Below are 24830 nucleotides of genomic sequence, written 5' to 3'. Positions count from 1 at the left end.
ATAATACCCTCCAGTTCCCTCCACGTCGAAGCAATGGTGGGTATCTGTTGTTTCTAATGGCTGAGTAATATTCCATTGTATACATAGACCACATCTTCTTTATCCATTCATCTTTCGATGGACACCGAGGCTCCTTCCACAGTTTGGCTATTGTGGACATTGCTGCTATAAACATCCGGGTGCAGGTGTCCTGGCGTTTCACTGCCTCTGTATCTTTGGGGTAAATCCCCAGCAGTGCAATTACTGGGTCGTAGGGCAGTTCTATTTTTAACTCTTTGAGGAACCTCCACACAGTTTTCCAGAGTGGCTGTACCAGTTCACATTCCCACCAAGAGCGCAAGAGGGTTCCCCTTTCTCCACATCCTCTCCAACATTTGTTGTTTCCTGTCTTGTTAATTTTCCCCATTCTCATTGGTGTGAGGTGGTATCTCATTGTGGTTTTGATTTGTATTTCCCTGATGGCAAGTGATGTGTGGAGCATTTTCTCATGTGCTTGTTGGCCATGTCTATGTCTTCCTCTGTGAGATTTCTCTTCATGTCTTTTGCCCATTTCATGATTGGATTGTTTGTTTCTTTGCTGTTGAGTTTAATACGTTCTTTATAGGTCTTGGATACTAGCCCTTTTTCTGATAGGTCATTTGCGAATATCTTCTCCCATTCTGCAGATTGTCTTTTAGTTTTGTTGACTATTTCTTTTGCTGTGCAGAAGCTTTTTATCTTGATTAAGTCCCGATAGTTCATTTTTGCTTTTGTTTTTCTTGCCTTCATAGATGTATCTTGCAAGAAGTTGCTATGGCCAAGTTCAAAAAAGGTGTTGCCTGTGTTCTCCTCTAGGATTTTGATGGATTCTTGTCTCACATTTAGATCTTTCCTCCATTTTGAGTTTATCTTTGTGTATGGTGTAAGAGAATGGTGTAGTTTTTGCTGTTCCCACTTAGTATATTAATCTCTGTTCCTTGTCATAATGTAGTATGACAGTGCTTTTAATGGTTACATTATATTCTATTGTATAGAATATATAATAATTTATCAACTAAGTCCTATTGTTCAAACCTTAAAGTCCTTGTTTTCCATGATCTTTAAACAATGCTTCTTAGCTCACAGTAGACCATTTGGTGAACAGGTGTTGAATAAAGGAAAGAAGCTTAAGAACATCGGAATGAGAAGTCTTTGTGACATTATGTTTACTTAAGAAATTTCTAGAACTGGAATGCAAAAATGTAAAGGGCTTTTGGTACTTACTAAATTGCTCTTTAGAAAGACTATCCTGGGGATCCCTGGGTGGCACAGCGGTTTGGCGCCTGCCTTTGGGCCCAGGGTGCGATCCTGGAGACCCGGGATCGAATCCCATGTCGGGCTCCCGGTGCATGGAGCCTGCTTCTCCCTCTGCCTGTGTCTATGCCCCCCCCTCTCTGTGTGTGACTATCATAAATAAATAAAAATTAAAAAAAGAAAGACTATCCTGCATTATTCACTGTGTTTAGTATATAATGCTTGTTGACTTAGAGTATGACAGCACCTCAGGCTAAGCCTTGATACATTAGTATTAGAGAAGAGCATAAATCAAGATAGAATCTAGTATCATTTCTATAGGTGACTCTCTCCTTACATCTATACCTACTGCCATATTTTGTAGGAGCTAGCTTGACTCCTCCACCCTAGAGTGCCTTATAATCTTTTGACCTAATCTGGGGCTCCATTTCCCTGCTCCTCAAATTTTCTTAACTGTCTTGGCAAGGCCATCCTTAAGAGGAAGTATAGTCTGGAGGGATGCAGATATAACTTGAAGACAACCTTTTACATAGAGCATTTTTGATTTTTGCTTTTTAAAAGTAAAAGCAGGCTGCTTGCATAGTTAATTCAAATCTCTACCTCTAGCAAAGCAAATTACCAGTGGATTTAAAATGGTAGTTTTTTTCTGTGTCCAATGGAAGAGCTGAATAAGAGCCTATATTTGATATTATCCATATCAAACTCTTTATTTTATAGGCCCAGATTAGGGGAAGTGATTTGTCCAAGATAACAAATGTTGCTGGTTAGTGGTGGAGTTGGGCATTGAACCCAGGTTAATCTAGTCCAGTACTTTTCACTGTGCTATATCTTTTCTTAAAACTGAACTTAATCTGTTTCTAAATGTGCCAGGAGATATCATCCATAGAAGTATAGAATAAGTGACCCCATCCTATAAGAAAGTTACCCCCAAAAAAGGGGGAGTAGAGAGGTAAATGAGAAAAAGTCCAAAAACTCAGTTTCTTTGAAAGCCCTTTTGACTGTAGGTGTTACTTTTTTCAACACGGGGTCAATTTTGAGCTCTTTCAGGAGACATTTCTATGTGTTTTCATGCATATGCATGTTGATGGATGCCATAAGCCTATAGAGATAAGTCTGAATTTCCTCTTTGTAAAACTTTCAAGTTAGTGTTTTCTAAGCCCATCTTTTTTCCCCCTAAGCCTATCTATTTATATTTATTCCTTTTCAGTTGTTTTATTTTTTATTTTTTTTAAAGATTTTGTTTGTTTATTCATAGAGACACAGAAAGAGAGAGGCAGAGACACAGGCAGAGGGAGAAGCAGGCTCCATGCAGGAAGCCTGACGTGGGACTTGATCCCGGGTCTCCAGGATCACACCCCAGGCTGCAGGCGATACTAAACCACTGTGACACCGGGGCTGCCCTTCAATTGTTTTAAATTATAGAAGTGTTTGCTGTTAAAACACAAAGATTCAAACAAACATTTTAGGTAAAGATTAGTGTTCCCCCCCCCAAATAATAGTCTTGTTTTATTCGTACCACACTTCAAAGATCTGTTGACAATTTGTATATATTCTTCTAGCATTCACATACCTTTTAGCATTCACATACCGTGCTTATCCATTTGTGTGCTATGTATATCTTTATTTTTTTAAGATTTTATTTATTTATTCATAAGAGACACACAGAGAGGCAGAGGGAGAAGCCGTCTTCTTGCGGAGAGCTAGATGTGGGACTCAATCCCAGGATCCTGGGATCACGACCTGGGCTGAAGGTAGATGCTCAACCACTGAGACACCCAGGTGCCCCTGTATATTTTTATATGTTAAAACATATAGCTCAACTCTATCCTTTTTAATGATTGCATAGCATTTCAAAGGATGGATCTACTATAATTTAATCATTCCCTATTGTCGAGCCAAAGTAGAATTCATTCTGGGTCATAAGTGGTACCATTTAAATTTGTTTTTTTTTTTTTTTACCATTTAAATTTTTAATAGGTAGTGCCAAAATGACTTCCAGAAAGGCTATATTGAATTGCTGTTCCCACCAGCAGTGTCTGTCAGTACCCTTTTCTCTCCACCTGTATCTGCCAAAAGAAGATAATTGTTGATCTTTCTAATTTTAACCAGTCTTTTGAATGAGACATAACATCTCCGGGTGCCTGGATGGCTCAGTGGTTGAGCATCTGCCTTCTGCTCGGGGTGTGATCCCGGAGTTGGGGATCGAGCCCCACATTGGGCTCCCTGCATGGAGCCTGCTTCTCCCTCTGGCTGTGTCTCTGCCCCTCTCTGTGTGTCTCATGAATAAATAAATAAAATCTTTTTTATTTATTTTATTTTTTTAAAATCTTTTTAAAAAAATAACATCTCCTTGGTTTGATTAGAATTTTTTTTTTAAGTTTCTTTTTTTTTTTTAATTTTTATTTATTTATGATAGTCACAGAGAGAGAGAGAGAGAGGCAGAGATACAGGCAGAGGGAGAAGCAGGCTCCATGCACCGGGAGCCTGACGTGGGATTCGATCCTGGGTCTCCAGGATCGCGCCCTGGGCCAAAGGCAGGCGCCAAACCGCTGCGCCACCCAGGGATCCCTGATTAGAATTTTTATAATTATTAGGATGAGCAAATGTTTGTATCCTCTGCAAATTGCAGGTTTGTGGTCTTTTACTTGGTTTTCTATCTGATTATTTGTCTTACTGAGTTTTGGGAATTGTTTGTATATTAGAAATACCAACTGTTTTTGTATCCTCTTGTAAATATTTTCTGTGTTTATGGTTTAGAATTTTTGCATAGTCAAATCTGCCCTGTTTTTTCTTCCTTTACGGTTTCTAGGTTGTGATTTCTTTTTGGAAGATCTTTTCTTTGCCAAGATTACAAGAGTATTTATCTGCAGTATCTTCTTAATAACTTTACAGTTTAGCTTTTTATGTTTAATTAATGGTGTAAAGTAGGTGTGTGCTTTTATTTTTGTTAACCAGCAGTTATGGTTAACCAGCAGTTCCTGTTTTATCTTGGGAAAGACTATTTGATTTTTATATACATGTTCAGCTTAAAACTGAATTATTTGGAAAAATGTAGTTTGCTAAAACAAAAAAAATTGGAATTTGTGCGAAGTAGAAAACCAGCTTGGTTACTGTTTTGAGAATGATTCAAATCGTTCATGTTTAATACTTAGCATTTGTCTTGAACTGAAGATGAAGTATTACAGGCTTTAAGAGATTTTAGTTATTTTTTATAAAGATTTTATTTATTTATTTATGAGAGACTCAGAGAGGCAGAGACATAGACAGCGGGAGTAGCAGATTCCCTGCAGGGAGCCCAAAGCAGGACTCCATCCCAGGACCCTGGGATCATGACCTGAGCCAAAGGCAGACGTTGAACCACTGAGCCACCCAGGTGCTCCCAAGATTTTAGTTATTTCATTTTCATTTTATATGTCTGAGGCTCAGATTGTCCTAATGTCACAAAGTCAGTTGGTAGCAGGGAACTAGATTACCTTTGCATACTATTCTTCCATTTTCAGCAAACATCTTTCATGTTACAGATATAAATGTTTTAAAGCAGCAGATTGTTCACATTGTTCGGTTTATTTAAAGAACATCGGAAATGAGTATGTGCCAGGCTGTGTGTGGTGCTGTTAAATTTACTCAAACAGAGCCAGTTTTGTCTATGTGTTGGGACATAATTTTTTTTCTAAAAGTATTGTTTTAAAGTTTTCTTGTCAATGAATTCATTTTAGCCTCATAATCTGAAGTTTGAGTTACTTTGTATTGAGTTTGCTGCCATTGGTAATTGCTCCAATTATTGTTCTCTTAAATCATACAGAAAAATCGTAGTCTCTCTTCATTCCAAGTTCATTTGAACCAGCTCAAAATAGTTGAGATACACTTAACATCTCTGATTCTTAAGTTGCATGGCCCAGACAGTAGTTAGACTATTTAACCTTTGGAGAACTATAACTAACTTGAGAATGAGACCCAGAGCTGCCCAGTCTCATCATCAAAGTTGAGTTTAACTTTTTGGTTCATATTAGTACTTAAAGCTAACAGTCTATATTTTATATTCTTTCATATGCAGATAACATGTAGAAAGTTTGAAAAAACTAGCTCTTTTTTGCTGTGTGTGTGTGTGAGTGTAATAACCAGCCTAAGATTGTTTCCCTTAGACTAATCTGGAGCTTAAAGAAATAGAACAAATAATAATATAGCTTTCTCATTGCCAGATACAATCCCTTGAAATGGACTGTGTTGTTTATTTTAAATATAATAGAGGTTACTGACACCGAGAGGTATAGTAACTTGTCTAAGATCATACAGCTAATAAATGGAATTTAAGCCCATTTCTGTCCAACTCCCAGGCCTTTTCACTATGCTGTTGTCCTCTACTTCATTTTGACTTTTTTTCCAGTTGTATTCCTTAATCTGTCTTTAAATCTAAATAATCCACAATGTAAAGTAGCAAGTAAATACATTACTGAGGTTTCTCATCCTCTTTCCATACAGATATATCTTTTGTCAGAATATTTTAAAGCATTAAAACATAGCTTTTGTTTAGAAATATACTTGATCTAGTCTTTTTGTAGGTTTGTGCCTTTTCTACCTTTCTTCAGGATACATGACTAGAGGATTTTATCCAGGAATACAGAATTCCCTCTTAAACAGAGGAGGTTTAATCTTGAGATGCTGCATAGTTATTTTTAAACCCAGGCATATTAGACAATTTGGTGCTGAATAACGCAAAAGGATTGGAATTGTTTCTTTGGTTTCCTGTACTGTTTTATTGTATGTGACAGTAGCCTATCATGTGGCTTTAGGGGAAATACCATATGCCTGTGTTTCATAAGTGAAAGTGAAAACATTGTAATCACTAAGCTGACAGTGTCTTGGAGATCTTTCAGTGGGGTGATGGTTCCTCCTATTTCAGGTCATGGATAACTTTAAGAAGCCAGTGAAGGCTATTCACTGTCTTCTCAGAAAAATTCCAACGTATGCAAAACTTTTTCATGGAGTTCAGAATTTTTGTGGACATCCCTCAGTATAGGACAAGAAGAAATCTAAGGATTTCTTTATATGTTTTAAGAGGATGTCCGAATTGCTGTGTTTGTTCTTATATTTCCTAGTGTATATTATTCTAGACTAAAGCATTACGTTCAAAAAGTGAAACTGGGCTAATTGTTTCACTTTTGCTAAAGCTGTACCCTGTTTTATGCAACTTGAATCTCTAAAAATCTAAGTTTTTTTTAAAAAAACAAGAGGATTATGGTTGGTTTTATATACGGATTTATTCTATGTATTGTTGATCTCTTGTAATTGTGTGTCCAGCTTTAGCCACTAGGAAGTTGTAATTTAATTGTTTTGTGTACTGATTTTTCATTGTTTTTATACTATCATTGCTTCCAGTTTTCCTTTTTCTCTGATTTACATTTCTGAACACCTGGCTATGTCATAGTACCCATTGCAATGCCCTCTATATCGTGTGTTCATACATACATGTTGAATGGAAAGATGCAGAGCAAATGAATATTATAAATTGGTTTTCTCAGGTGGAAATTTCACCAAGAGTCTGACTTGGATTTTTAGCTTCCTTTAAACATTTACTGGATAGACATTCATTCATTAATCTAGTAAGTGACAGTTCCTATGTGGTGACAGGAATGCAAAGATAGACACAGTCCCACTCATGCAGAACTCTTCACCCTAGTGGTGAGATTGATGTGTAAATAAAGAGGTGTGTTGATTGAGGGTATATGCAGGGCACAGTGGGGGCACAAAGGAGAGAGTGACCACTTTTATTCTGAGAGAGGATATCTCAAAAGGCCTCATATGTGACATTTAAGCTGAGCTCTAGGGGATATGCAGAGAGCAGCCGTTTTAGCAAAAAGTGCAATCTGAGTTAAGGTATTCAAAGTCTTGAATGTTAGAGAAACTATAAAAAGCCTCACATGGTTAAAGTATGTGGGGAGCCAAGAGGAATATAATGTAGTGTTGTGGCCCTGTTAAAGAGAGGTAAGTAGGTACCAGTTCCTAGAGGTCTTGGATGCTGGGTTAGGTTTAAGGAGTTTGCACTTGATGATATAGGTAGATTTTAAGTTTGAGGGAGATTGTTCTGGTAGTAATGTGGAGGATGGAATGGAGGGATCTGGCAGGAAAAAAGTCTTAATTTAAAATAATTTATGAGATTTTCAAACATATACAAAAGTTAGAGAATAGTATAGTGAACCCTGGTGTACCTATTACCCAGCTTCAACAGTTAGCAGCGCATGGCTATTCTTGCTTTATTTATATCCCATTTTTTAAAGAACATTCCTCAATGAGTCACAAATAGACAAAGAATAATAATATCTAACAAAGTGGTTCTCAAGTCTGGCTGTGTAGCTATATCACCTGTATAGCTTGGGAAAAAAAAGTTCCCACTTCATATTTACTAAGTCAGATAGTTATATGGCCAGACAGTTTTAGTTTTTAAAATAAGTCTCAGGTGATTTTGCACAGCCAGGGTTGAGAACTCTGGATTTAATTTTTAAGTAAATTAATTTTAGGTACTTTTTAAATAGATTAATTTTTCTGGCAAATATAAGTTTTTCCTGAACTCACTAAATGTTGTCTCTAGCCCTTCTGGGTGAAGTTCACCTATTAGAAAGTGGCAGGCTTTTCTGTGGTTACATTCTTGATATTAATTTGAATAAAGAGGGATCCCTGGGTGGCGCAGCGGTTTGGCGCCTGCCTTTGGCCCAGGGCGCGATCCTGGAGACCCGGGATCGAATCCCACGTCAGGCTCCCGGTGCATGGAGCCTGTTTCTCCCTCCGCCTGTGTCTCTGCCTCTCTCCCTCTCTCTCTGTGACTATCATAAATAAATAAAAATTAAAAAAAAAAAAATAAAAAAAAAAAAAATGAATAAAGAGTATTAGTTTAAAGGCTGATGTCTTCATTTTCTGTTAGAGGCAGGAAAGGCTGAAAAAACATTTGCATCTCTGAAATTGGGTGTGATGACATAGGGAATAACCATTGTTACAATTGATCTTTTGCACCAAAGCCAGCCACAAGTAAGGAAGAGGATGGGAGACAGATCAGTCTTAGAGAGTAGATGAGAATTATTCCAGAGCACCATTTGAAAATGTGTAGATGAGGAATTTCTTCCTCTCCTCCTATATTTACATAATTTTCACATACTCATTGCTGCTGGTTTTTTGTTGTTTGGAATACGAAAAAGGGGCTTCTTTGGCGTGCTGCCCTTTCCTCTCCGCTGGCAAAACTGATCTGCAGCTTTGGGGAGTCCTGTTTTGTTGCCTGATTCTTCTGATGCCACTTATCTCTTTTAAGTAATCAGGAGTAATGACCAAAAGGGTAACCTTGGATCTGCAGCTTCCCAGGGTTGTAGGTAGAGCATATGTAGGGGATGCTTTCTCAGATATCATTCTTACCTCCAAAGTCAGTGTTGGAGGTTTCAGATTCTTCCTTCGTGGTATCCCTGCAAGAGATTTTCTTTGAATACACTGCAGAGCAAGGAGAGCAAGGACATACACTTACCTGTTTATAGATTTTTTTAAGGAGATTGTATCAAGGTAATTCTGCAGATAATTTCCAGATTTGTCTTGGGTGAATAAAGGCTATTTTTTGGTTGCTTTATTATTACATTTTGTTATCAAGTGTCCAGTAAAATCTAGGTCAGCAATCCTTAGGGTCGTGTTTTATTTGGCTCAGGTAAGGATATTGGTATCTGTAGGAGGGGGGTGGCAGGGTGAACTGTGCATTTGGACATTTTGTGTACTGTAGACTCATGGAGCAAATTTGGTTTTTTTTTTTTTTTTTTTTTTTTTTTTTTTGCAAATTTGGTTTTAATCCAGGTCTACCACTTAAGGTTATGTGTGGCTACTCTTGGACTTAGGAAACTGGAAACAGTCTTTATCTTCAAGTTGTTAAAAGATTAGGGATAATGCATAATTAGGTGGTAAGTAAATATTAGCTGTTTTTTTGTATACTTTTTATTACAGTTTGATTTGCCATCATATAGCTTAAAACCCAGTGTTCATCCCATCAAGTGCCCCCCTCACTGCCCGTCATGCAATCACCCCATCCCCCTGCCCACCTCCCCTTTCACTACACCTTGTTCTTTTCCCAGAGTTAGGAGTCTCTCGTGTTCTGTCAGACTCTCTGATATTTCCCATAATTTTCTCTCCTTTCCCCTTTATTCCCTTTCACAATTTCTTATATTCCCCTAGGAATGAAACCATATAATGTTTGTCCTTATCTAACTTGACTCAGGATAATATCCTCCAGTTCCATCCACGTTGAAGCAAATGGTGGGTATTCGTCATTTCTAATGGCTGATATGTATACACACACACATATATATATATATATATATATATATATACATCACACCTCCTTTTGATTTCATTTTTTGAAGCACATCAGGCTCCTTCCACAGTTTGGCTATTGTGGACATTGCTGCCATAAACATCGGGGTGCAGGTGTCTCAGATTTTCACCGCATCTGTATCTTTGGGGTAAATCCCCAGTACCGCAATTGCTGGGTCATAGAGCAGTTCTATTTTTAACTCTTTGAGGAACCTCCACACAGTTTTCCAGAGTGGCTGTAGCAGTTCACATTCCCACCAAGAGTGCAAGAGGGTTTCCTTTTCTCCACATCCTCTCCAACATTTGTTGTTTCCTGTCTTGTTAATGTTCCCCATTCTCACTGGTGTGAGGTGGTATCTCATTGTGGTTTTGATTTGTATTTCCCTGATGGCAAGTGATGCAGAGCATTTTCTCATGTGCTTGTTGGCCATGTCCATGTCTTCCTCTGTGAGATTTCTCTTCATGTCTTTTGCCCATTTCATGATTGGATTGTTTCTTTGCTGCTGAGTTTAATACGTTCTCTATAGATCTTGGATGCTAGCCCTTTATCTGATAGGTCAGTTGCAAATATCTTCTCCCATTCTGTAGGTTGTCTATTAGTTTTGTTGACTGATTATTTTGCTGTGCATAAGCTTTTTTTTAAATTTATTTTTTATTGGTGTTCAATTTGCCAACATACAGAATAACACCCAGTGCTCATCCCATCAAGTGCCCCCCTCAGTGCCCGTCACCCAGTCACCCCCACCCCCTGCCCACCTCCCTTTCTACCACTCCTTGTTTGTAAATATTAGCTGTTATGATGACAAATCCGTTCTCTGAATATTTATTGGGTGGATATTAATAATCAGAAACTGGCTGGGTGGAAATGTGTTCTCTTTAAAAAATCAGTTAATGTGATGTCTGTGCCTCTCTAATCAAGTAGTATATAGCTGGATGGGTTTTAGGAGATTTTGCTGCTTCCTGAGATCATGGATAGCCTAGGCAGTTCTCACCTGAATTTTCTTTCAGAAAAGACTTCATAGAGGCAAAGGCTTTTTGCTTTGTGGCAGGTTGAAGTTTAGTACCCCGAAGGCCCTTTTGTTTAAAAATGGCCAAAATGCTTTTCCATGATTTCAGTGGGAATCTTAGTCTGACTTGGATTCATCCACACTCCCATACATGTTTGCAGCATTTCTTAACCTACCAATAATAAATCAATAAATATTGAGTGCTTGCTGTGTGCCAAACTTCAGAATTAAACAGCAGAAGGTATAGAAAAGATGCTCCAAGAGCAGGCAGCAGCCACTCCAAGACATTTGTTTAAACGATATTGTTCCTAATTTGATGTCATGCCTTTTGGATTAGGGGCCACTCTTGTCTACCTTAAAAATTGTACAAAAGGAAAATTCTCATAAATGGATGTATGATTATAAAAAGTTTGGAAGAACCTGAAAAGCATGAAGCATAAATAAAAACTGTGCTATTCTGCCACCTAGAGGCAACCACTGAAAATGTGTTATTTTTTTCCCTTCCCAGATTTATGGGGTTTTGTGTGTATGCTTGTTTTAAACTTCCTTACCCTGTGGCAAACATTTTCTTGTTAATAGTCAGGGAAGTGATAGGTACAGTGTAAGCACAAACAAAGGGACTGCTCAGTCAAGTTTTAATTGATCAGGGAGAGGATCGTCATAATTCTGGTCCGAATTTGTGCTTTCAAAACCCACATGAGTGTTCATTATGTTAGGGTGAAATGGAGGTTAAAGGGTCCCCTAACCTCAACTTCCTTAGGAATTTTCTTTCTGTTATTTTCTCTTGCCCTCTACTTTTCAGTGACCCCATAATTCTCTGCTTGCATTTACAGCCAACATATTCAGAAGAGTTTTCAACACATACCATATGTGTTGCCTCATTTTCTATTCATTCTCTGACTCAGTCCAGCCTGACTTCCCTTCCTACTACCTCACTGAAACTATTGTTGGTCAGGTTATCTCTATTCCCAATTTCATTGTACATTTTTTTGGACATACCTCATTTTGACATTGGACACAGTTGATCAGTCTTGCCATCCTTTGTCTTTAATGATACCACGATGAACTAATTTCACTTTACCTCATCAGCCTCTCCTTTTCTGGGTTTTCCTTTTCCTTACCTTTAAATGTTAGATCACATAGGAACTCACTTCTCGCTCTTTCTTTCCTTCCTTTGTAAGTCATCCTCTCCAGATCAATGGCTTCAAATAGTGTCTATGTGCTGACAATCACAGATTTTTATTCTCAGTGCATACTTCTTTCATGAACTCCATTCTGCAAATATTTGCCTATCATGTGGTGGATGCTGTGCTAGATGCCGAGAGCTTAATACTGTAGAAAATCAAACTAGTTATATTGATGTTTGCTATGAGAGAAACAAGCAGAGTAGTGTAATAAAAAAATAACAGACTAGCTTTAGGTGAGTTGCCCTGGGGAAGCCACTTTAGTTCTTAAAGTCACTCCTCAAATAGCTATGGGAAAAAATAGGAGTGTGGGGCAGAAGCATGCCAATGGGAATAGTACTCTGTCTAGAGGTCAGATGAAACTTACAGCGTTTTAGAAACTAAAAGGAAAGACTAAAGTAGTTGTGTGGAGAGGAGATTGGAGAGAGTTCCAGGAGCCAAATCATGCCAGGGCCCTGAGTCATGATCAGAGTTTGGATATAATTCTAGGAAAACTGTTTTTTTTTTTTTTTTTTTTTTTTTTTTTTTTTAGGAAAACTGTTGAAAGGTTTTAAGCAAGGAAGTAATGAGCTGATTTAGTTTTCTTAAATTTTGCTGCTCTCTGGAGAATGGATTGGATGAAAGTGAGTGTGGAAATGGGGAGATCAGTTATCCCTACTTCACAGTTGAAGAAACAGGTGCACAGAGACTGGTTTGTCTATGCTCATAAAGTGAGTAAATGATAAAAGCAGGGATTCCTGGTTTTGAGCCTGTTTTCTGATCGGGTGCTTCTTAAACTTAAAATGTATTAATCACCTGAAGATCTCATTAAAATACAGATTGATTCCTCAGAGCTGGGTGAGCCTGAGATTCTGCATTTTTAATAATTTCCAGGTGATGTCAGTGCTGCTGATTCTTCAATCATACTTTGAATTGTAAGGCTAACCTGCCACTACACTCAACTGCTATTGAGCCAGATTTGGGAACTGCAGGTGTCCTCTGCCCTTAAGCTGATTCAGTATTGAAAGTCATTCTAAATTTGATCAACTGGAGGTGATTACTACAGAGTGAGTTACCCTTGATTCAAGAGCAACTTCTCTCCAATATATTTTAAGTGAATACACTTGTCTTGATGTAAACCCTACAAAGCCAAGATTCAAACCTCAAAGGTAAATGAAGTTTGGGGGGAAAGAGGAAGGAGAAAAAGTGGTTAATTAAATAGAAATATTTAAATAATGTATAGCTATGGATGTGGTTCATAATAATTCATTAATTTTCTTAAAACTTATTTTTTAACCTAAGTTTAGGAAGAAATCTTTATTACATGTAAAGATTGCTTAGTGCTCAGAGTTCTGGTCTGACTCAACGAAGGCAGTAGGCCATTTTCAGGGATTTGTTTAGAACTAATTTCTTTTTGTTAGAGGCTTTTTTTTTTTTTTTTTTTTTTTTACGTAACAGGATTTTCACACTTTTATCTCTTAAACGTTAGGTGGAACTCATTCCCCAGTTACTGTTCCTATCATTAGTGTGATTTGACAGTATCTCAGCTTCTTACCTTGTGCCCCAATTTCCTCTCTTGCAATAATTTTCTGAACACAGGATCCAACGGTGTAGAGGAGTCTGTCACAAATGGATGTTTTCATTTCAGGAATTTATTGTAATAAAACCAGTAAATAAAATGAAAAGCATGTTATTAAAGCATGGACTTGGGAGCCAAAAAGGCCTGGATTTAGATCTTGGTGCCAGCATTTACTAACTAGGCATAAGGTACTTAATTTCTCTGAGCCTCAGTTTTCTATCTGCAAATGGGGACAAAACTTGGCTTGAGTGATGAGAATTGTAGGAAAGGTTTATATATAAAGCCCCTGGGCAGCATGTCTCAAGGTTTGTTCTTTGGAATACTTAAATTGGTGGACTTTTAGTAGATAACACTTGAAAAAAATGGTTCTGTGCCCTAGGAAGTCTCCTTTACCCAAGATTTCTTGGAGTAATGTCAGTCAACCACCTGATTATCCTAAAGGAAGACCAATTCCATTTTTTAAATTATATATATATATATATTTATATATTTTGGAGTTCAATTTGCCAACATATAGCATAACACCCAGTGCTCATCCCACTAAGTGCCCCCCTCAGTGCCCGTCACCCAGTCACCCCAACCCCCCACCCATCTCCCTTTCCACTATCTCTTGTTCATTTCCCAGAGTTGTGTCTCTCATGTTTTGTCACCCTGATATTTTCACCCCTTTCCCCTCCATTCCCTTTCCCTATTTTTTATATTCCCCAAATGAATGAGACCATATAACAAATTCCATTTTTAACATTTCCCAAATTACTGGAACCTTGGAACCTTGTCTTCCTTCATGGAGCAGGATGCTCTAAAATGCTTTAGGAAACACCAACCCAAGTATTGTCTGGCTTGCCCTTTTCCCTGTGAAACCAGCTTAGAAGTAGGAACAAAAAACTTTTGAATTTTTTTTCTTAATTATTTTGTTTATTCATGAGACAGACACACAGAGAGGCAGAGATCTAGGCAAAGGGAGAAGCAGGCTCCCTGTAGGGAGCCCGACAGGGGACTCCATCCCAGGACCCCGGGATCACACCCTGAGCTGAAGGCAGACGCTCAACCACTGAGCCACCCAGGCATTACAAAACTTTTGAATTTTCTTAATTGATGTCTCATGGACAGTGATACCCTCCTTTTTAAAACTACCGATGTTTCTTGCAACAAAATTATAGAAACTAGGTTAACATTGCACTTGTTCGGGGAATGTATGTGTTTGTTCATTTGTTTTGGCTTGGTTATTTGAGTGCCTGTCATCTGAATCTGTTTATGAAAAGTTTGGAGCCCAAACACTGGAAACTGAAAAAGCCAATTTGCTCTTCTTGAACCTTGACAGCTAAGGCCTGGGTTTAGGACCCACACTTGACTGATTAGATGCTCATGCTTATGATTTTTTGTGCCTAGAGCCACTGATGCAAAGAACCTGAGACCATTCAGAAGTCATTCTGCCACCAGCAGTAGCTTCTAGGCATCTACATAGTGTTGGGGGTAGAGGCAACCCCAACTAAGCTGTGAGATGTCCTTGGCTGTAGTTCCAGGCTGCATAGCTTCCTTGGTTCCTCCCTATTTTCTGAATGTGGATCTATAAGCCTTCCTGTTGATTCCCTGAGCTGTTATCCTTCCAGTAAATCACTTTTCTGCTTTAGTCAGAGTCCATTGTTATCAAGCCAGACCCTTGACTGGTAGAATCCTAAGTCAAAACAGCTGTAGTTTGAGTGAGACACATGTGTGAAGATTTGCCAGCAAACTCCTCTGTATTAAGCCAGTAAAAGAGTTGGGAGTTGTTTTTTAGTGCAAGTTAATCAGTGCTCTTGTTTTAGAGGATTGTTGGTTTTTTTTTTTATTGTTGAATTTTGAGAGTTCTTTATCTTCTAGATACTATATATAGTTTGCAAATATTTTCTCCGAGTGTATTTTAAGTCTGTGATAATTTTTTTACTTTGCATTTTTTAAATTGAGATAATTAACATGACAGGATAGTTCCAAGTGTACAACATAGTGATTTGATATCATATATTGTGAAATGATCACAGTAAATCTAGTTAGAGTTTTTTTCTTGCAATGAAAACTTTTAAGATCTACTCTTAGCAGTTTTAAAATAGATATTACAATATTCACTATAATCACCATGCTACACATTACATACCCATAACGTATTCTATAACTAAAAGTTTGTACCTTTTGACCTCCTTCACCCATTTCACTCACCCCTGCCTCTGGCATCTATCAATCTGTTTTGGGAGTTGTTTGATTTTTGTTTTTTGGGACTCTGTGAGTGAGACCATACAGTATTTGTCTTCCTCTGATTTATTTCATTTAGCATAATGCCCTCAAGGTCGAGTTATTTGTCACAAATGGCAAGATACCCTTTTTCATGGCTAATATTTCTCTGTGTGTGTGTATCCACTCATCTGTCAGTGGACAGGTTGTTTCCATGTCTTGCCTATTGTAAATAATGCAGTAAACAGGCAGATGCATAGATTTTTTTTCAAGTTAGTGTTTTCATTTTCTTTTGCTGAATACCCAAAAATGGAATTGCTGAATCACATTTTTTTAAGATTTTATTTATTCATGAGAGAGAGAGCGTGAGGCAGAGACACAGGCAGAGGGAGAGGCAGGCTCTGTGCAGGGAACCCAACATGGGACTGAATCCCGGGACTCTGGGATCACACTCTGGAGTGAAGGCGGCGCAAACCGCTGAGCCACCCAGGCTGTCCCTCAGAATCATATTTTTAATATTTTGAGGAACCTCCATGTTTTCCTATATTGGCTGTACCAATTTACATTCCCACCAACAGTACACAATCACTTTTCTCCACATTCTCGCTACATGATTCATTTTGAGTTAGTTTTTATATACGGAGTGAGGCTAGGTCAAAGTTCATCTTTTTACCTATAGACACCTACTTGCTGTGGCACCATTTGTTGATATCCTTTGATTAAATTGCTTTTTCAACTTTGTTAAAAATCAGTTGGGTAGCGGTGCTTGGGTGGCTCAGTTGGTTAAGCATCCAACTCTTAATTTTATTATGTTTGTTTTTTTTCATTGGAGTTTGATTTGTCAACATACAGTATAACACCCAGAGCTCATCCCATCAAGTGCCCCCCTCAGTGCCCGTCACCCAGTCACCCCGTCCCCCCGCCCACTTCCCCTTCCACTACCCCTTGTTCGTTCCCAGCGTTAGGAGTCTCTCATGTTCTGTCATCCTCTGATATTTCCCACTCATTTTCTCTCTTTTCCCCTTTAATCCCTTGCACTATATTTTATATTCCCCAAATGACTGAAACCATATAATGTTTGTCCTTCTCTGATTGACTTAATTCACTCAACATAATACCCTCCATTTCCATCCACGTTGAAGCAAATGGTGGGTATTTGTCATTTCTAATGGCTGAGTAATATTCCAGTGTATATATAGACCACATCTTTATCTATTCATCTTTCGATGGACACCGAGGCTCCTTCCACAGTTTGGCTATTGTGGACATTGCTGCTATAAACATTGGGGTGCAGGTGTCCCGGTGTTTCACTGCCTCTGTATCTTTGAGGTAAATCCCCAGCAGTGCAATTGCTGGGTCGTAGGGTAGATCTATTTTTAACTCTTTGAGGAAAGTACACATAGTTGTCCAGAGTGACTATACCAGTTCACATTCCCACCAACAGTGCAAGAGGGTTCCCCTTTCTCCACATCCTCTCCAACACTTGTTGTTTCCTGCCTTGTTAATGTTCCCCATTCTCACTGGTGTCAGGCGGTATCTCATTGTGGTTTTGATTTGTATTTCCCTGATGGCAAGTGATGTGTGGAGCATTTTCTCATGTGCTTGTTGGCCATGTCTATGTTGTCTTTGGTAAAATTTCCATTCATGTCTTTTGCCCCTTCATGATTGGATTGTTTCTTTGCTGTTGAGTTTAATAAGTTCTTTATAGATCTTGGATACTAGCCCTTTATCTGATAGGTCATTTGCGAATATCTTCTCCCATTCTGCAGGTTGTCTTTTAGTTTTGTTGACTGTTTCTTTTGCTGTGCAGAAGCTTTTTATCTTAATTAAGTCTCAATAGTTCATTTTTTGCTTTTGTTTCCCTTGCCTTCATAGCTTGCAAGAAGTTGCTGTGGCCAAGTTCAAAAAGGGTGTTGCCTGTGTTCTCCTCTAGGATTTTGATATATTCTTATCTCACATTTAGATCTTCCATCCATTTTGAGTTTATCTTTGTGTATGGTGCAAGAGAGTGGTCTAGTTTCATTCTTTGGAATTAAGGTGATGTTGGCTTCATAGAACGAGTTTGGAAGTATTCCATCCCTTTCTATCTTTCAGAACACCTTTAGTAGAATAGGTATTGTTTCTTCTTTAAAGGTTTGATAGAATTCCCCTGGGAAGCCATCTGGCCCTGGGCTTTTGTGTCTTGGGAGGTTCTTGATGACTGCTTCAATTTCCTCCCTGGTTATTTGTTCAGGTTATTTGCCTGTTCAGGTTATCTATTTCTTCCTGTTCCAGTTTTGGGTAGTTTGTGGTTTTCCAGAAATGCGTACGTTTTCTAGATTGTCTAATTTATTGGCGTATAGCTGCTCATAATACGTTTTTAAAATCGTTTGTGTTTCCTTTGTATTGGTGGTGATATCTCCTTTTCCATTCATGATTTTATTAATTAGTCTTTTTTCTTTTTAATAAGGCTGGCTAATGGTTTATGTATCTTATTCTTTAAAGAACCAACTCCTGGTTTTGGTTATTAATTAATTGATATATTTGGCAGCTCCCACACTAGGGGCATAAAGATTCATGATTGTTAGGTGGTCTTGTTGGATAGACCCTTTAAGTATGATATAGTGTCCCTCTTCGTCTCTTACTACAGTCTTTGGGATAAACTTTATCTTCTATGAGGATGGCTACCCCAGCTTTCTTTTGAGGACCATTTGAATGGTAAATGGTTCTCCACCCTTTCATTTTCAGGCTGGAGGTGTCCTTAGGTCTAAAATGAGTCTCTTGTAGACAGCAAATAGATGGGTCTAGCTTTAGTCTGAAAACCTGCGTCTTTTGATGGGATCATTAAGCCCATTCACATTCAGAGTTAGTATTGAAAGATATGAATTTAGTGTCATCGCAGTACCTATTCAGTTCCTGTGGATTATTTTTTGGGGCTTCCTCTTTCTTTTACAGACTACCCCTTAATATTTCTTGCAGAGCTGGTTTGGTGGTCACATATTCTTTCAGTTTTTGCCTATCAGAAGCTCTTTATCTCTCCTTCTATTCTGAATGAGAGCCTTGCTGGAAAGAGTATTCTTGGCTGCATGTTTTTCTCCTTTAGGACCCTGAATATATCCTGCCAGTCCTTTCTGGCCTGCCAGGTCTCTGTGGAGAGGTCTGCTGTTTTTTGTTTGTTTGTTTGTTTGTTTTGTTTTTTTTTTTTTGAGGTCTGCTGTTAAACTAATATTTCTCCCCATGTAAGTTGGGATCTCTTGTCTCTTGCTGCTTTAAGGATTTTTCTCTTTATCTTTGGAATTTGCAAGTTTCAGTATTAAATGTCGAGGTGTTAAGTGGTTTTTATTGATTTTAGGGGGGGATCTCTCTATCTCCTGGATCTGAATGCCTGTTTCCCTCCCCAAGTTAGGGAAGTTCTCAGCTATGATTTGTTCAAATATGCCTTCTGGTCCTCTGTCCCTCTCGGCGCCCTCTGGAACCCCAATTAAATGTAGATTTTTTTTCCTTCTGAGGCTGTCATTTATTTCCCTTAACCTTTCCTCATGGTCTTTTTTTTTTTTTTTAAAGATTTATTTATTTATTTATGATAGAGAAAGAGAGAGAGAGAGGCAGAGACACAGGAGGAGGGAGAAGCAGGCTCCATGGCAGAAGCCCGACGTGGGACTCGATCCTGGGACTCCAGGATTGCGCCCTGGGCCAAAGGCAGGCGCTAAACCGCTGAGCCACCCAGGGATCCCCTCCCCATGGTCTTTGAATTGTTTTTCTCTTTTTTCCTCAGCTTCCTTCCTTGCCATCAACTTGTCTTCTATGTCACTCGCTCTTTCTTCTACCTCATTAACCCTTGTCATTAGGACCTCCAGTTTGGATTGCATCTCATTTAATTGATTTTTAATTTTGGCTTGATTAGATTTAAATTCTGCAGCCATTAAGTCTCTTGAATCCTTTATGATTTTTTTTTTTCAGAGCCACCAGTAGCTTTATAATTGTGCTTCTGAATTGGCTTTCTGGCATCAAATTGTAATCCAAAATCTGTAACTGTGTGGGAGAGAGGACTGTTTCTGATTATTTCTTTTGTGGTGAGTTCTTCCTTCTAGTTATTTTGCTCAGTGCAGAATGGCTTTATTAATGGGTCAACCCTGACCTAAGTATATTTCACCCTAGATGATTCTGAAGAGAGGTCAGAGGCCAGAAATTGAGAACCAAGTTCAGAACGAAATAAAACAAAAGGACCACTAAAGTGAAAAATTTTAAAACAAAGAGTAAAAAATAAAAGGCCAAGAATCCCAAAGAAGAAGTAGAAAAAGACAGAAGAGGGGAAAAAAAAGAAAAAAGGGGGCCTGGGACAATGGTGGTGGTGACACAGTTGTAATGGAGGAAGAATGTAGTCTACCTGCCTACTCTTAATTTTGGCTCAGGTCACAGTCCCAGGGGCCTGGTATCAAGCCTCACATTGGGCTCTGCCGGGCATGGAGCCTACCTAAGATTTCTTCTCCCCTCCCCCCACATTCACTGTCTAAGAAAAAAAAATCAGTTGGGCATATTTGTATGAGTTTATTTGGTTTCTGTTCTGATTTGTTAATGTGTCTATCCCACCTCCAATACTACATATACAGTCTTGATTACTATAGGGAGAAAGATGAATATGTATGTCATGTAAATGGATAGAGTGATTCCTCCTTTTCAAAATTATTTTAGCTATTGTAGTTCTTTTGTCTTTACATATACATTTTAAAGTTCTCTGAGAGAGAGCTCAAGTGAGTGCACAGGGTTGGAGGGGCAGAGGGAGAGCGAATCATAAGACTCCATTCTGAGTACAGAGCTTGATACGGGGCCTGATTCCACAACCCTGAGACACAACCTGAGCCAAAACCAAGAATCAGATGCTCAATTGACTGTGCCACCCAGGTGTGCCCCATTATATTTTATAATAATCCCAACTTATTTACCAAAAAATTCTTACTGGGATTTGGATAGTATCTGCATTAAACCTTCAATTTGAGAGGGATTGACATCTTTACTGTGTTGAGTCTTCTTAATCTATGAGCATAGAATGTCTCTTCATATATTTATACTTTTGATGTTTTTTTAAATCAACATTTCATAGTTTTCAACATACAAGTCCTGTGCATGTTTTGTTAGATTTACACTGAAGTGTTTCAAGTTTTGTTTTGAGCAATTGTGAGTGGTAGTGTACTTTTACAGTTTGGAGGTTATGTTTCCATTGCCAGTATACAGAAATAGATTAATTTGTTTATCTGGGATCCTGCAAGTTTACTGAGATCATTTATTAGTTCTGGGAGGGTTTTTAAAATACATTTGGGAGGTTTTCTACTAAATAATCCTTTGTCATCTGCAAATAGGAAGTTTTGTTTTCTCCTTCCTGATCTATATACCTGTCATTTCATTTCTTACCTTATTGCATTGGCTAGAACTTCCAACACTGTGTTGGATCAAAGTGGTGAGAATGGACATCCTTACCTTGTTCCTAATTTTGGAAGGAAGACATTCAGTAATTTGGGTTTTATGGTGTTGGGGCTGGCTGCTACTTTTGCAGTAGAGGTAGTCTTAAAGCCTCCCAGCAAATAACTGCAGCCACAATAGTGTGATAGTCACTTGCTTTAGGTAATGAGTGTGTTTTGTGAGAAAAAGCCACAACTGAATACAAGTTACCTCACTTACAGTTTCTACTACCTGGATCAGATTGTTGCCAGAATCCTGTTGGCCTTTTTTAGATACTTGGAAGCTGTTGGCAGCAGGCATTTTGTTCACTTTCCTTTAGATGCTGAGGTAATTTTTAAAAAAGTAATCTGGAATCTCCTATCCTAACATGCGAACCATAGAGGGAAAACTTTGTCTCTATAAAAACATTTTAGAGTATATTCTGAATGTTTCATTAATTTTTCCTGAATGCCCATTGGTTAAATAGATGCCAACCGTGCAGGCAAATACACTTTATTTCCACAGTATGGAGTCTGATGGAATAAATCTAGACCAAAAGCTGCCTGAATTTTAGACTTGTGCTTGGTCAGCTTTATGTTATGATGGCCTTCTTGGGGGAGAGACATTGGCTTTCAGTTACGCTGTGTAGCAAATACATTATTAATAGGAGAATCGGTGTGTAAAGAGCTTTCATTTCGCCTCTACCTCTGTCCATGTGTCCTAGTTGCTAATGGAAGAAACTTTATTTCTTCCTATACCTTGGTCTGGGCATCTTGAGGGACCTGTGTACCATGAAAGATGACCTAGGTTTATACTGTGGGTTGCCCACTTTTGTGCCTTAGTAAAAAATGATTAAATGTCCTTAGTAGAAATGATTGTGTTCTGTGCTCAGAACATTTCTAGTGGAGTCTTATACCTCATTTTCTAATTTAAAAATGAAAGTATTGTGTTGCCTTTGTTCTTACAACACAACTAATTTATTTTTATTGGTTTAAAACAAAAGATACAGAGATGCATATGCATAATAATCCTTTTGGTTAGCAATGAGTTAACATTTTGATGTATACCCCTTTTAAGCAGTTTAAACATAGGTTTATATTGTTTATTTTGTTTTTTAACGTTTTTATTTCACCATGAACATCTTTTCGTTATATAATTGTGTGCAGTGTTTATAACAGTTGGGTAATATTTCATTTTAAACCAATCCTTTTTGGGCATTTGGTCCTTTCCAATTTTTCACTATTACATATGGTCATGCAGTATAGATTCTTGTGGTTAAATATTTGTGTACATCCTTATGCTTTTCTTTGGATAAATTCCCAGAAGTGGAATTGTTAAGTTTTCCAGAAAACTGCAAGGATATGGTAAATTTTTTTCATCATGAAGTGTGTTAAAAACAATGTAATCTCTTATTTTCAATTATGAGTTTGAGAGGTTTGCTTAAAAATGTTTTAATTTTGGCTTAAATTGATTATAGTCTTATGCAACATATGGATGTAGGCCAATTTTGTCTGGAGAGATTCCTTTTCCATGCCTCTGAGTTGACATGGCATCATAACTCCAGAATTTTTGCTTTAAGCGTTTTGCATGTTCTTCATTCTGTCTTGTTTATGTCAAGCATGTGGTGCTCAAGATTGCAACTTTAAGTTCTCACTTTTTTGGGGAATTTTTTTTCAGATCATAAAACAGAAAATCGAAAACATGAAAGTAGACAGGACTAAACTGAAAAAGACACCTACTGAGGCTGTAAGTATCCAGAAGTATGGTCTATTTTTTTCATTTTGGAAAAAGTCCTGACAGTTCAACTGTACTAATCTTCCAAATACATTATCACTTATATATACAAAGTGCAATAAAACAGCAGGTTGTCTTGAAACAGATTTACTTTTGAGCTTCCCTTGATTAAAAAAGTGAATAAGTTAGTCACTAGTAGAAAGTGAGCACTAAACTGTTGGTAGCTTTATGTACCTGAAGTAGCTGCTGTTCTGTGCATTGGAAGGCAGTGTGATATAATGGAAAGAGCAGATGTGAATTCAAATTCTGTCTATTTGGGAGGGGGGTACTCTTTGTCAATTTTATTTTCTAGAAAATTAAAGTGGTAACTTTCTTAACTAGATTTCTTTTGAGGCCAGTGTTGTAGCTTTTTTATTATTATGGATTCTTAATTGTACAATTCAGCTTAATCGGTATTAACCTGTATATTGGGTGACCATGTCAATTGATCTATGTCAGCAGTAGAAATCCCAGCTTTAGTCCAATATTCAGTCAGCTGGCTTAAACTGTATTTCGCTGTTAAGAAAGTATTGCATTGTTATGACACTTGCGTAGATCCTGTTCTGTAGTTTGAGGAGCACAAGCTTTGGAATTAAACATGAGTTTGAGTCTTACTAGATTTTTGCAGGTGTCAAACAGAGTTGATAATTCTTCCTTCCTTGATGTGAAGCATATGCTTAGTAAAGTATCTGGCACATAATAAATTAGTTCATTTTCTAAATACAGGCCACTTGGTTTTTTAGAAACTGACTGCCTGGCAAGTATCACCATGGATATCACTATTAACATTTTGCTATATTTCTTCTAGTCTTTTAAAGATTATTGGAAAAATAAATAAATAAAGATTATTGCATGGACATTCTCCTGCCCTTTTTTATTAAGCATTATACTAATGAATGTGAGAAATTCTGTCTTCCCATACTGTCCCTCATCAGCATTACAGATTATTTTTAAAATTTTTGTTAGGGGAAAATATTTCATGGTTCTAATTTGCATGCTTTAATTACTTATATTTTCAAATTTATTGGCCTTGTATTGGTTGTCTGCTCATGCTGTTCATTTTGTATTTGATGTTGGAATATCAGGTTGTTTCTTATTGAGTGCCATACATATTGAGTATGTTCACTTTCATAACTGTTGCAGATACTTTCCTTTGATTTTGATTTTGATGTGTTTTTGCATCTTAAATTTTTGACAGTTATATGCTCAAATTATTTTGGAAGCCAAAGAGCAAAAAGAAAACTTGCCTTCAAAACTACACAAGTTAAAACAGTGGCATCAGTGTAAGAAAATAACTTACGAAAGGATCCTAGTGTACATGTGCATAAGAACTTCACATACGATAATTATAGGAATTACTGATTGGTAGAGAAGGACAATACTAGTCAAGAAACCATGTCAGGACAATTGTTTGACTTTTTAGGGGTGGGGACTATTGAAAGAAATTCTAGATAGACTGAAAGTCAAATATTTTTAAAAGAAAAATTATAGGGATCCCTGGGTGGCACAGCGGTTTAGTGCCTGCCTTTGGCCCAGGGTGTGATCCTGGAGACCCGGGATCAAGTCCCACATCGGGCTCCCGGTGCATGGAGCCTGCTTCTCCCTCTGCCTATGTCTCTGCCTCTCTCTCTCACTGTGTGCCTATCATAAATTAAAAAAAAAAGAAAAATTATAAGTGAAGTACAGGTGAATGTTTAGCTGGGTGTTAGATGGGGATGGCCCTTCCAAGCATTAAAGCAAAGGAAAAATAACATTTTCTTTTTTCTAGTTTATTATAAGACTACAGTATATAATAACACATGCCATAAAAATATGTTGAGTGTTTATATTATCATTGATACTTCCAGTTAACAGTAAGCTATTAGTAGTTAAGGTTTTACGGAGTCAAAAGTTTTAGTTGAGTTTTCTATCGCAGGGGTAGTCAGCACTCCTGACCCCCATGTTCTTCAGCAGTGAACTGTAGTTAATATCTTAGGTAGCTACATCAGGAGGGATGAATGTCCCAATGACAAAATGGACATAGGTCATTTCGGAAAAGAACAAATTCAGTAAACTTCCAGAATAATTTAACCTTGTAGATAA

The 24830-nt window shown here is 37.8% G+C and overlaps 1 protein-coding gene across 11 annotated transcripts in view; it reads left to right on the top strand.

The window, feature by feature from the left end:
• The window catches only part of HUWE1 (HECT, UBA and WWE domain containing E3 ubiquitin protein ligase 1), a 168353-nt gene that overhangs the window by 15432 nt on the left and 128091 nt on the right, over positions 1–24830 (top strand). For all 11 annotated transcript variants that reach the window (XM_041740584.1, XM_041740587.1, XM_041740585.1 and 8 more), the window contains one exon: positions 22653–22721. In XM_041740584.1, coding sequence (XP_041596518.1) covers positions 22677–22721 — 45 coding nt within the window. In that variant the 5' untranslated portion in view covers positions 22653–22676. The remainder of the gene's footprint in view (positions 1–22652; positions 22722–24830) is intronic.

The sequence above is a fragment of the Vulpes lagopus genome, chromosome X (assembly GCF_018345385.1).
Source record: "Vulpes lagopus strain Blue_001 chromosome X, ASM1834538v1, whole genome shotgun sequence".
Classification (NCBI taxonomy): domain Eukaryota; kingdom Metazoa; phylum Chordata; class Mammalia; order Carnivora; family Canidae; genus Vulpes; species Vulpes lagopus.
This window is presented reverse-complemented; position numbering and strand designations above follow the sequence as displayed.